A 12000-nucleotide genomic window follows, 5' to 3' on the forward strand; every position below is an offset into this window, starting at 1 on the left:
CTCATGCTTAGAATCATCAGTATCTTTTCTTTGGCAAATATGTTAGATTGCCAAACTGACATTAATAGGTAAGATGATCTAAAGCATTCTGCCATTTATAGTAACTAAGTAAACCTGAAAGTTACTATGAGCAACTGGTAGGTACTGTCATAAGATTGCCTGAGACACTTTTTAAAAATACGAAAGTTTATTTAGTTATGTCCTTGAAAGTATTGCTTGTCCTTGTAGAAAATTTATAGAGGAAAGTAGAAAAATGCCCATCATTGTGTCACTGGAAAACAACCAAAACTAAATTTTTGGTATATTTCCTTATAGTTTTGTGTGTGTATACATACACATAATAGGTAATCTTATTAACGGCATTTGCAGTCTGCTCTCTTAATGACGACAATACCGGGTTAAATGTCACTAATAAAAGAGTGTTTGCAGCTCCGTGTTGGTCCCTCTCTAGCTTTGCTTGATCCATATCAACCCATGAGGACTATTCAGTGATTTCATTGAGTGGGGGGATGGAACCACCTTTTTCTGGCTAAACAGACTGCCGGGTTCTGTGCTTTTCCCTTGCATTTTAAACCTGAGGCTTCTGTCAGATGCCATTCAGGGGTCTACTTTGGCTTATTCTTGGTCTAACGTTTCACACCTGACAGGGTAATTTGCATTTTTTGGTAGACTTCCTCCTCAAGTAGACATCACTAGTTAGACCATTGCCTAATCAAATTTTAGCAAAAAAGTATGAGAGTTAGATTTCTACTGTTAGTACTTTGCATTTAAAGATAATAGTTTTCTGGTCTTTTAATGAGACTTTTTTTTCATCAGCCTCATGTCTCTGTCCTTAATAGGTGCTAAGTATAGATACTGATTACAAAGGGGAAAAGTTACTCATTTTGAAAGTAAATTTGTTAGGTTTATCCACTGGTGAATATAAACTGGTACTAGTACCACTTCTTGACTGCTTTTTTTCTATCTTATTTACCCTAAATTTTGATAATCCTGATCAAGATAAAAAGAAAAAAAGCTACACAATACAAAACTTAACATTTTTGTCAGCTGCCTTATGTTTTGGGTAGAGTATCAAAAGCTACATTAAATATTTTAAATAAACATAATATTGTTCAAAGTTTTATAGTAATGTGCTTTGAAAGAAGATTTTCAAAATGATGTTGGCAATAGACAAAAACTCAGGAAGTAGAGAATTATCATTCTCTTTTTTCCACTGGTGCTCCTCAGAGTTCCAGAGCCTAACATCTGAAGTTACTTTGAAGGCACTGTTTTAAATTGTCTAGTCATGCTGACAGGGAGAGAAGGGTTTAGAAGTTGTTCTACTCCCAGCTGAAACCTCAAGAGGTTTTATTACCCCAGCTTGTAAGCCTCGAGTCAGAAAAGTCAAATCATCAATAAATACTCCTCAGTCTGATTGCAGTAGCAAAAACTGATATGCCTGGTGATTATGGCCATTAAGTGACTGAAGTTATCATACCAGAACCAGATGTATATAATAGGTCATTCCTGCCATAAGCCAGCCAGAATAAGCAGCAATTAGGTTATTTCTGCTCTTAGAGCCCTTGAGTTGTGAAAATAATAATTAAAAACAGGAAGGTGACACCAGCTGCTTATTAAGCAATAACTGTTGTTCATTTGAATTACAATTCTCCTTGGCCCTCCACCTGCTTTCTTACTGGTCTGGCCTACCTTCTTTCAGGCCCAGGCCTGGGAGTGCTTGCAAGATATAGTTGGGGTAAAATGTTGACTTTTGGTGGACACCACGGAGTCACATTGATGCAGATAAGGCACATGGCTGTGGCAGGATTCAGCTCCTTCATCAATTTTCAGGTTAGTATGGCTGAGTCGATTATAGTTTGTAGAAGTTCCCTTACTGCAGACTGTACTGGCAGTTGAGACTGGGATCTTTCTTCCATGAGAGACATGGTGATATGCCACGTTACTTCAGAATACAATGTTGGACATGGTTGAAGTCATATGGAGAAACACTGTAGGTATTGTTTGATTTAGTCAAACTTTTATTCTTTTAGACAAACCTTCCTCAGACAGTTTTGGCTTGGGAGACTTAAGAACATTTGGCCAGAGTGCAAATGGCCAGTGGAGAAATTCCACTCCAGCATCAGGTTCAACTTTACAAAAATCAAGAAACAGTCGAAGTCTTTACCTCGAAATCCGAAAGACCTCAAGGTAGGTATTCTGGCTGCTTAGTTCACAAGCCCTTCCTCTGATATAAGAGAAGCTGGCTATGAAACAGTTGTTACACTGACATTTTAAAAGAGTAACACCATTTTTGAACTTTAACCCATAGAGATGAACAGATCCATTTTAAACTTTCAACTTCTACTTGGTGGTGAATTTGCTGAAAGCCTAATATTATTGGGGTTTTGAGGGAAGTCTTGGTGGGTATGAATATATTGGAGCCCTTTGGTATTAGTATGACTATTGTGAATCTGAAAGTGAAAATCAGTCCATCTCTGCAACTTCAGTAGTGAAGAAACGGGATGTGCCACGAGCAGAAGCCCGACCACCAGAGCAGCCCTGCCCCTCGTGGCCTTATCAGCCCAACCTAAGCTGCTTGGCTAGAGCACAAGGCATGCAGAGCTTTACCCCTCTTAGCCCTATTTCCTCACTGAGCTTGTACTGATTATTAAAGGCAAATGAAGTTTGGTTTAGAAACTTTTCCCTCTGGCACTTATTGCATTAGTAATGTATTTGTTTAAATATATTTATGACTTCTTAAATTTTGCTCTGGTGATGGGTTTAGTGAATGTTGGATCATTTAATTTCCTCCTTAGTCAAGGCTAAGCTTTCCAATGTGTCTGAATGCATCAGATGGTCTTATTTTATGGTGATCAGGACATGGACTCTGCAAACATGTGTACTTCTGGGGATTATTTCTGCACTTCTTAGTGTTTTTTAAAACTATGCAAGAATCATTAACATATTCACATTGCAAAAATTAAAACATTGCCAATGAAGCTAAAGAACCCTTGACCACTATCCACAGTCTTACTCCCCTCCCTCAGTGTGTTTCCTTCCAGATCTTTTCCCGAGGTGTTCTCTCTTGCACTCTCTTACTCATGTACAGCATAATAGATCTGCTAGGTATACTGTGGAATGTATACTGTTACTCCATCTTCATAAAGAGATTCCATGTGCATCATTTGACAAGTTGCTGTTTTTGTTCAATAATGCCATATTGTTATTCTTTTAAATAACATTATTACAGAAACTATACATGTGCTTTGTAAAAAATTAGAAAATATAGATAAGCAGGAAAAAAACAGCACATTCTAGGCAGTCAGAGATAACCTCTGTAATATAAATCTCTGTATATGTATATATCCCCTTCCAGGTTATTTTTCTCTACATTTACACACATTTTCTTTTCCAAAAATGAGTTCACACTGTGCATACTCTTTTTAGTCTGCTTTTTCAGTCATTTCCTCTTTTCCTTTAAGTAAATTTTATCTTGTACACTAAGTTATAATTAAATTTTCCTAGTTTTTCCAAAATTATCCTTTGCAGCGAGTTTGTTCAAACCAATATCCAGTATAGGCTTGTATCTGGTAGTTATCACTCTCGTCTCTTACAATCTAGAACAGCTCCTTTTTTTAATGACATGACTTTTTTCTGCATAATGTTCCATTTGTTGGATTTGACAGGTTTCTTCCACATAGTATCATTCTTTTGTCTTCTCTCTGTTTTCTTGTAAACTGTGTTTTTGATGTGAGTAAATGTTGATGCTGTGTTCATCCCATACGTAACCTCCAACATCTAGTTCTCCTATCGTTAGTGATACCAGATTGATGATTGGATTAGGGATTAACAATCTGGTCCTTAATTGTACAGTTCGGTATTTTTCCTCTCGTGACTAGAATGTAATGTAAATGATGTTACTCTGGCATTATATGAATGATGATTTTCACATCAGCCTAATGATTATTAATATCAATTGATAATCCTTTCCTGGTGTTTTTTAAATTAAGGCATAATTAACAGATAACATTATATTAGTTTCAGGTATGCAACATAATGATTCACTATTTGTATGTATTGGGAAATGATCACTACAATTGTAGTTACCATCCATCACCATAGAGTTACAAAGAAGTTTTTTTATTGTAATGAGAACTTTTAAGGTCTATTCTTTTAGCAACTTTCAAATATACGAACAGTATTAACTATAGTCACCATTAACTATAATCATATTATATCCCTATGACTTACTTATTTTATAACTGGAAATTTGTGCTTTTTGGCACCCTTTTACCTGATAACGATTTTCATAGAGTTAATTAAATAATATTTTTTAGTTTAATAATTTCTTCTGCACTTACTATTGGCACTCTGCTATAAAGGAGTGTCTTATTCCTTCATTAGTCATGGCTGTTCGGTTATTCTGATATATTTCCTACTAGGAAGGCAGGATATATGATTAGATCTTTTTTTTCATTTTTCATTTTTCAAAGTTAGTTTTGTTTCTTCTTAATAGCCACTTCATGTGGTTCAAAATAATTTTTCTATTCTTTTTTTGGTGTCATTATTATAGATGCAATGTGTTTCAATCCACTGCAAAATCATTATTCTTTGAATGCTCACATCCTTACAACTTTGGCCAGTGGAAGCTCCTTCCAGCTTACTTCTGTATCTAGCCAATCTTGTTAATTGTTGGTAACGCCCTTGTTTTCTGGCATTACAATATGCCCTCATACTGTTTCTTTAGGAGAAAGAGTCTTAAAGAACACATACACATACACACACACACACACACACATACACACACAATCTAGGAAGCATAAATACAAAAGATATTTTGGGGAATTCAGTGTATCTTTACCAAATTATACTGCCCCTGTCATCTTTGTCTAGCTGTATCCATCCGTCTTAAGAAAATAAGCTTGTTCCTGAGGTTCTTAGTTCTTCCTCTTCCCCCACTCTTACACACGTAAGACCATTAGTGTTTGAGAGTTAAAGAGGGAATGTATGTGCTTTGTGATTTTCTTAAGACCTAGTCTGATATCATTTGGATCCAGACCACATCTACTGATTTAAAAGGTTGATCATTAAAGTTCAGTTTAGTCAGCTCTGTATCTCTATTCTGCATCCTCAGCAAAAAAAGAAAGAAAGAAAATTCATTATGCTGAGAGCAGATACCTCAAACCTGCAGGTAATAACAAATGAAAATGGTCACATGGAAAAACTTTAAATTATTAACCTAACCCCAGAGATAAGACTAGGTTTTGAGTTCACAAACCTGCCAGATCCCAGTATTTGGGGCACAAATAGTATAAAGAAACAAAACAAATCTCTCCTTCAGAGAAAAATAATGAGGCCAGGAGAAGTCTTCTCAGAGCATGATGCAGCTTACTTAAAAAGGCTTCTGCTTGTTTTTAATGAAGGATGGGAGCCCTCTGTTGGTTTTTTAGGATATTTTCAAATTCAGTTTAAAAGCTTAGTTGAGAGGCTTCAGCTTTATCCATCTTTGCATATTTAACCTTAAAATAATTCCCTCCAAGGATTTAACGGAGGGGCTGTAGGGAGTAAATAGGAACCCAGGTTTTCTGAAGGAGTCTCATTTGACATGCTTTCTGTCATATCACTCAGGTCTGTGGTTCCTTCCCAAAGGAACATTGCAGATTGTAAAGCTGAGAAATGCGATTTTAGGTGTTTGATAGTTATATAATTTGGTAATGTAAGACTTCTTAGGTGGCAGAAACTGCTGCAGCAACCTGTGTATAGTTTCTTGGGTTTCCCTCAAATGGTGTATCTATTTCTCTACCTGTTAATTTTTTGTTTTTGTTATTTCTTGAAAGTAAAAATAATTACTAGGATAGATTTCTTACTGTTCTTATCTTTTCTTACACACACACTCTTTTTTTTAGTGGATTATCAAACACTTTTACAGGGAAGTCAAACCATCACTGCCATGTGTCTGCATATGAAAAATCTTTTCCTGTTAAGCCTGTTCCAAGTCCATCTTGGAGTGGTTCATGCCGTCGAAATCTTTTGAGCCCCAAGAAAACTCAGCGGCGACATGTTAGTACAGCAGAAGAGGTAAGGAAAACCTTTAACAGAAGCTATTCAAGGTTGGAACCTTTCTCATATTAAGCCATTTATTCCCTCCAATTTCAGTGTTTATTAACTATTCCATTTACTTACCTTTTCTGTGTTTTTCCTTTAATTACTCTTTTTGAGTGCTATCGTCTATTCTAAAGAAATTAAAGAGATATTTTACCAGGACTTAGTTATTTTTCTTAACCATCTTCTATTTCTCTTGGACAGCAGACTTAATCTTCAGTATCATCTGAATGGTTTCTCATATATCAAATTATCTCTCTTTTCTCTTTTTTTGGATTCTTCCTAAACCCTTGTTTCAGGAAACAAAACTGTTAACCTTGCTGAATTCGATAAAATACCTGCCCTTCTATTAGGATGATTTTTCTTCAGTGTAAAAGAAAAATCAAGAAGCCAGCCAAATAATTTACATCCTTTCTCATTACAAGTAAGATCTTTGAGATTATAGACTGTCCCCAAAACAAAGATACTCTGTTGACACTGTTATATTCATTTAGTAAACCTAAAGGAAAAAAAAATCAAATCTGTAAATATAATATAGCATATAATTGATACAGTAGGAAACGTGCCTATACCTGTTCAATTAAATATCTATTATGATCCAGTCACTTTTGGACTGGGGTTGCTGTGGAGACTCAATTGAATAATGACATTGCATTTACATAGCATTAGAGTTTCCAGTGTGCTTTCCACATGTAATTAATATTAATTTATACGAGGTAATTGTCTTTTTCTAACCATTGTAATTTTTGTGCTCTCACCAAAGTGCCTGCCAAGTACTGTAGACAGTTGCGTCACAAACACTGGAAAAAAAGGACCACCATCATCTGAATACAACAGTAATATGTAGAGGATAAAAGAATGGGGTTTATTTTCTTCATATAGAACACTGCAAATTTGTTTTTTTGGGGGGTTTCTCTTTCCAACAAATGCTCAACTAGTTTTACCTTTTCTTATGGCTCAACTATTCAAATTTAAGGATAGCTCTTTCTCATAAGGAGTTGTCATGCCTCACAGTTTAAGATGCATCTTGTTAGATCAGTAACTTCATACTGACTGTAACTGAAATTCAAGCTGTAGTAAACCATGGTAAAGAAGAGAAAACTTAGTGTCTATTTATTTTGCATAGATAATTGCTTAATTCATTCTGCTTTTAACAAACATTTGTAATTGAATAAAATGCTAATGGATATTGAAATGTCACAGTGCCAGATGCTGTTAGCCATGGCACAAAGTGTTAAGATTATTTTGTGAAGATTGGTGGTTGTATTAAACTGTATGTTAAGATTTTTCAAAAGGATTGGGGCATGTTATGTAGTGAGTGCCGCCCATTGCTTCTGGGCTTCTGTGTAGCGCAGATGCATTACCACAGTTACCTGTCCTCCTATAATCCATTCCCGGAGTGGCCTGAGCACATGAAATCAAGCACAGTCCTGTCTCAGAACCTTTGCATTTGCTGTTCTCTACTTGAAATGCTCTTTCATAAATGTCTTTGATGTATTTCCTCCCTTGATTTAGGTTTTTGTTGAAATATCACCTTCTTACAGAGGTCTTCCCTGTTCCTGCTATTCCCTTATCTTTAATTTTCTTCATAACTACCTGACTAGTTGCCAGTCGCTTTTAACTACAGTGAAGTTTCACAAGGAAAGGAACTTGATTTTATTCAGTGCAGTATCTCGAAGGACTGGAGTAGGATAGGTGTTTTAAGTCAGTAAAGGAATGAGTGAGTGCATGTTATGGAATATGTGCTTTTCTCTAAATTCAGTATTGGAATGTAAGAAAAAAAGTAAATAAATGTTAGAGATGAAAGCCATCTCTGGAAAATACTTACACTCTTAAAAATTGGCTAGAGTAGATGACTGTCAGCAAGCTATCCTACCCTGATCTTGACTATTCTAGTTACTCTCTTGAGGCTTTCTAATAGGTATCAGGAATCACAGGGTTTGTTGGAATCCTAATTAAGAGGTCCTCAGATGTTTTATTTCTGGGACTCTCTTAGTTGACTCAAAAGTGATCACCAACTGGCCTTCTGGTTTCATATCTAGAATCTGGCTTCTTTGCATTATTATTTACATATATTCCTCATAATTTTCCAAAATATACTATCTGATATATACTATCACTCAACTCCTTTTATATGTACTTTATAATTTTCTAAAATATCCCTAATGAATCATAATTTTTAATTATCTTGAGGAGTCTGCCTGAGCTTTGGCAGAGCTTCTGGGAGTCTAGATGCTACTTTGAGAAACACTTGGCTCACTGGATGTGTTTAAGATTTTTTTTTCTTTTGTAGACGGTCCAAGAAGAAGAAAGAGAGATTTATAGACAACTGCTACAGATGGTCACAGGGAAGCAGTTTTCTGTAGCCAAACCCACTACACATTTTCCTTTACATCTGTAAGTCACAGGAACATATTTCAAATGAATTTAATTCTACATTTTGTCATTTGATATTGAAACTGTAACCTCCTCTTGCTAGGTCTCGATGTCTTAGTTCCAATAAGAATCCTTTGGAAGACCCACTGTTTAAAAATGGCACCTCTTGTGCAGCTCCAATTGTTGGGTCTGATACTTCGTCATCTGGATCTGCCAGCATCTTGACTACCCAGGACCAGCTGTCCCACAGTGTGTGCTCCTTGTCTTCTTATGCTCCAGATGTCGTGGCCTTTGGACCCAGAGATTCTGATCCCCTCCACCAAGCTCAGCATCATCAAACACTTCCACATCAGCCAGATAACTTATCAGTTTCAAATACGCACTCTGAAGGTAAAAATGGTGTGGCGTAGCTCTGTCTTCAGTCTGATGGCCAGTCAGCTGTTTATGGTTCTGTGAATTAAAGGCAGGGTTGTAATACATATGCACCTTGACCAACATTTAAGACACCTTAAATATATACAATTTAGTCATCTATGCCATGAATAAATTGAACCTAAAGTAATTTACTTTTTTCTTACATGGAGATCCAAGTGATTTCATATAATATTTTATTTAAAAGATTAATTTCTTAAGCAGAGTCTAGAGTCAGATACATTCAGCCCAATTACTTCAGTAATTTCTCTGTTTCTAGTACAGAGAAACAGAGGTGGTTTGATAATTTTCTTTTCCTATTCCTCACTTTCTTAAATATTTACTTGTGGATTAAAATTTTTGGTGGCATCATTATGTAACTACACATATTCATAAAAACTTGAATTAAATTTTGTGAGGTGATTTACTGAGAATGTCATTTAAAAAAGCCTTTACCCTCAGAAATATACACCATATGGCAGATGCTTAGATACAGCTAAACTGGAATAAATACACTACATTGAACTGTTCAATCACTTTCTTTTATAGTGTTTAATAAATATTCTAAATGAAGTTCTAATCATAGTGCTTTGAAGGACAGGATTCCTGCCTTTATCAACACAGACAATAAATGATAGAATGGTAGAATCTATACTTCTTAGGCTCTGCTGTGGCTGTTTGTCTCTCTGTCTGCTTTGTACTGCCTCCTCCCTCACCCCTCCTCCTGTCCCTTCTTTCACCTCTTCAATCTCATGGTAGTTCAGGAACTAAAGACTTCTGAAAAATCTTTACGAGTTCTTATTCCCCAGAAACAGAAGAGGAAGCATAGGAGGCGAGTACAGCCCAGGAGTAGATGCTGAAGGGCATATATACCTGTATTCTAGGGTGACTGCTGTATTTGTAGGGCAGGCTCTTTACAAAGCCCTGTTTCTAGCTCTGTGAAGACGGACCTGCCTCTCTCTCTTCCATCTTACCTTTATCCTTATGCTATGTTATTTTTATGGCAATGGGATATAACAAACTGTGAGAACTTAAACTGCAGACAGCTAGAATGTCTAACTGTGGATTTTTTTACTAACGATATGCTTTTGTGTTTCTTTGTTTAGGATCAGACTCTGTGATTTTACTCAAAGTGAAAGATTCCCAAACTCCAACTCCCAGGTAATCTTTGGAAAAAGGACAGTCTTAACTTACTGTTTTCCCTCTCCTTGATCACAATTCCTTCACTCAGAGCTACACAGTGTGAAAACGAACCGCCTCAAGTCAGACCTGTCCCCTGTGTTGTAGAATCCCTTCAGTGACCCTGTCATCGGTCCTCCTTCCTCAGACCTCCGTTTGTCCCTCATTCCATCTTCCACCGTGGTCTCTAGTCCTTCTTTCCATTGTTCTTTCATCCATCTTCCATTCAGCAGCCAGGGTGATCTTTCTGAAATGTGGTCGGATCGTTCATTAATCTCTCCCAAGGACGGTTTATGAGACATAGAATCAAGCCCAAGTTCCTTGATAGTTTAAGAGACCTTCCTCCAAGAGCCCCGCTTCCTGTCACACATTCTGTCCTTTCACAAGTGTTACCTGCAGCCTGCTGTGTGCCAAGAGCCCGCCAGATTCTGGGGACATCAGCAGGGAACAAAATGAAGTCCGGCTCCAAGGAGCTTCCATTCTGGTTGTAAAGGGTGTAAGGAGAGGGATGGGAGACACACATTAACAAACAAAAACATCTATGCCTGGTGGTGACAAGTGCTGTGAAGAAAAATAAGCAGGATAAATATATAAGCTGGGGTTGGGAGGGACTCTGTTTATCTAGGGTGGTGGTCATGGCAAGCCTCTGAGAAGGTGACATTTGAAGAGAGACATGATTGGAGGTAAGAGGAAGAGCCATATGGGACCCGGTCACAGGTCTGTGTGGTTCAATCATGGTGTGCATTCACCTTCACAGTCAGTGTTCCTTCTGCCTGGTGTATAGCCCCTACCTCAACCTGTCTATCTGGTAGTAGTCTCTTGCCTTCTAAGTCTCAATTCAGATGTGATCTTCTGGATGAAACTTGACATCTCTGTACACATCAAGTACTTCTTTCTCTGCACTACTTACATTGCTCTGTCTTTGCCATATGGCCTTACAGTTCAATTGCTAGAGTAATAATGGTATCGGTTTTCCATTGAGAAGATTAGGGATAATAAAATGTTCTTTTTCATCTCAGTTCCTGTATCTTCCACTCTTCTACATGTTCTAAACTTCAGATACTTTTTAAAAATCTCTCTTTGTTATAGTTTCTCTAGGAGACTTACAGTTTAGATTCTTTATTCTTTATACTTTTTTTTTCTTTTTGAGTCATACCTAGCTTCTTGACTTTTCTAGGCTTCAAATAACTTCAGATGGGTTACTCTTCTGAACCTCAATTTCCTTGTCAATAAAATGCCAGTATAAATACCTTACTGTGGAGTTGTGAAGATTAACTTACAGAGAAAGCACTTACAAAAGTGATTCAAATGTAGTATATAAAATTGTATTTCAGATTCTTTTCTGGGAAAAAGTATATCTCATGTAAAGAGCACTTTCAGTTATTTAATGGTTCTTTATTACTAAGCCTTTCCTTTATGAGAATTTCTCCTAATGATGACTAAAGAATGAGATGGAAGGAGAAATGGTCTGTCGGGTAATGGCTGATTGAATAATGCTGCTTTTCGAAGTTGGGGCCTACTGTCCCAAAGCTTAATCTCCCTCCACTGCCTCTCAGTCCTATTTCTGTCCTAATTTCCCAGAATATGCCATGCTGTTGTCATGCCTCTGTGCCACCATATATTTTGATTCTTTTGCCAGGAATCCCCTTTCTTTCCTTGTCCACTTGTTAAACTCTTATTTTGCTTTTCAAAATCTGACTCAGATGTTATTTTTCTCTCAGGACATTTCTCTGACTTCTCCCGTTAGCATTAGTCTTCTCTAGAACGTCTATCCCTGCACCGTGTTCATCACTAATACCTTTGCACTTATCACCTGATGCCATTCATACTGCTTGGGACATGGTGGGTACTTGGGAAATAAGTCTTTGTTAAATAAATGAATTTCCTAGAAAGCCTGAAATACTCTCTTGAATAGCCCAAGTACTCATCTCCATTTGGTTTAATGCTTTGGCT

General features: G+C 36.9%; 1 protein-coding gene across 12 annotated transcripts in view; it reads left to right on the forward strand.

The window, feature by feature from the left end:
* SENP1 (SUMO specific peptidase 1) overlaps positions 1-12000 on the forward strand; it is a 63873-nt gene that overhangs the window by 16517 nt on the left and 35356 nt on the right. For 9 of the 12 annotated variants that reach the window (XM_037009255.2, XM_073214868.1, XM_037009259.2 and 6 more), the window contains 5 exons: positions 2031-2187; positions 5886-6057; positions 8375-8478; positions 8561-8847; positions 9975-10029. In XM_037009255.2, the coding sequence (XP_036865150.1) occupies positions 2031-2187; positions 5886-6057; positions 8375-8478; positions 8561-8847; positions 9975-10029 (775 nt within the window). Of the gene's footprint in view, positions 1-1699; positions 1831-2030; positions 2188-5885; positions 6058-8374; positions 8479-8560; positions 8848-9974; positions 10030-12000 lie in introns of all 12 variants that reach the window. The other 3 variants (XM_037009287.2, XM_073214870.1, XM_037009285.2) reach the window with 2 other exon arrangements.

This window comes from Manis javanica, chromosome 10, assembly GCF_040802235.1.
Source record: "Manis javanica isolate MJ-LG chromosome 10, MJ_LKY, whole genome shotgun sequence".
NCBI classification, from domain to species: Eukaryota; Metazoa; Chordata; class Mammalia; order Pholidota; family Manidae; genus Manis; species Manis javanica.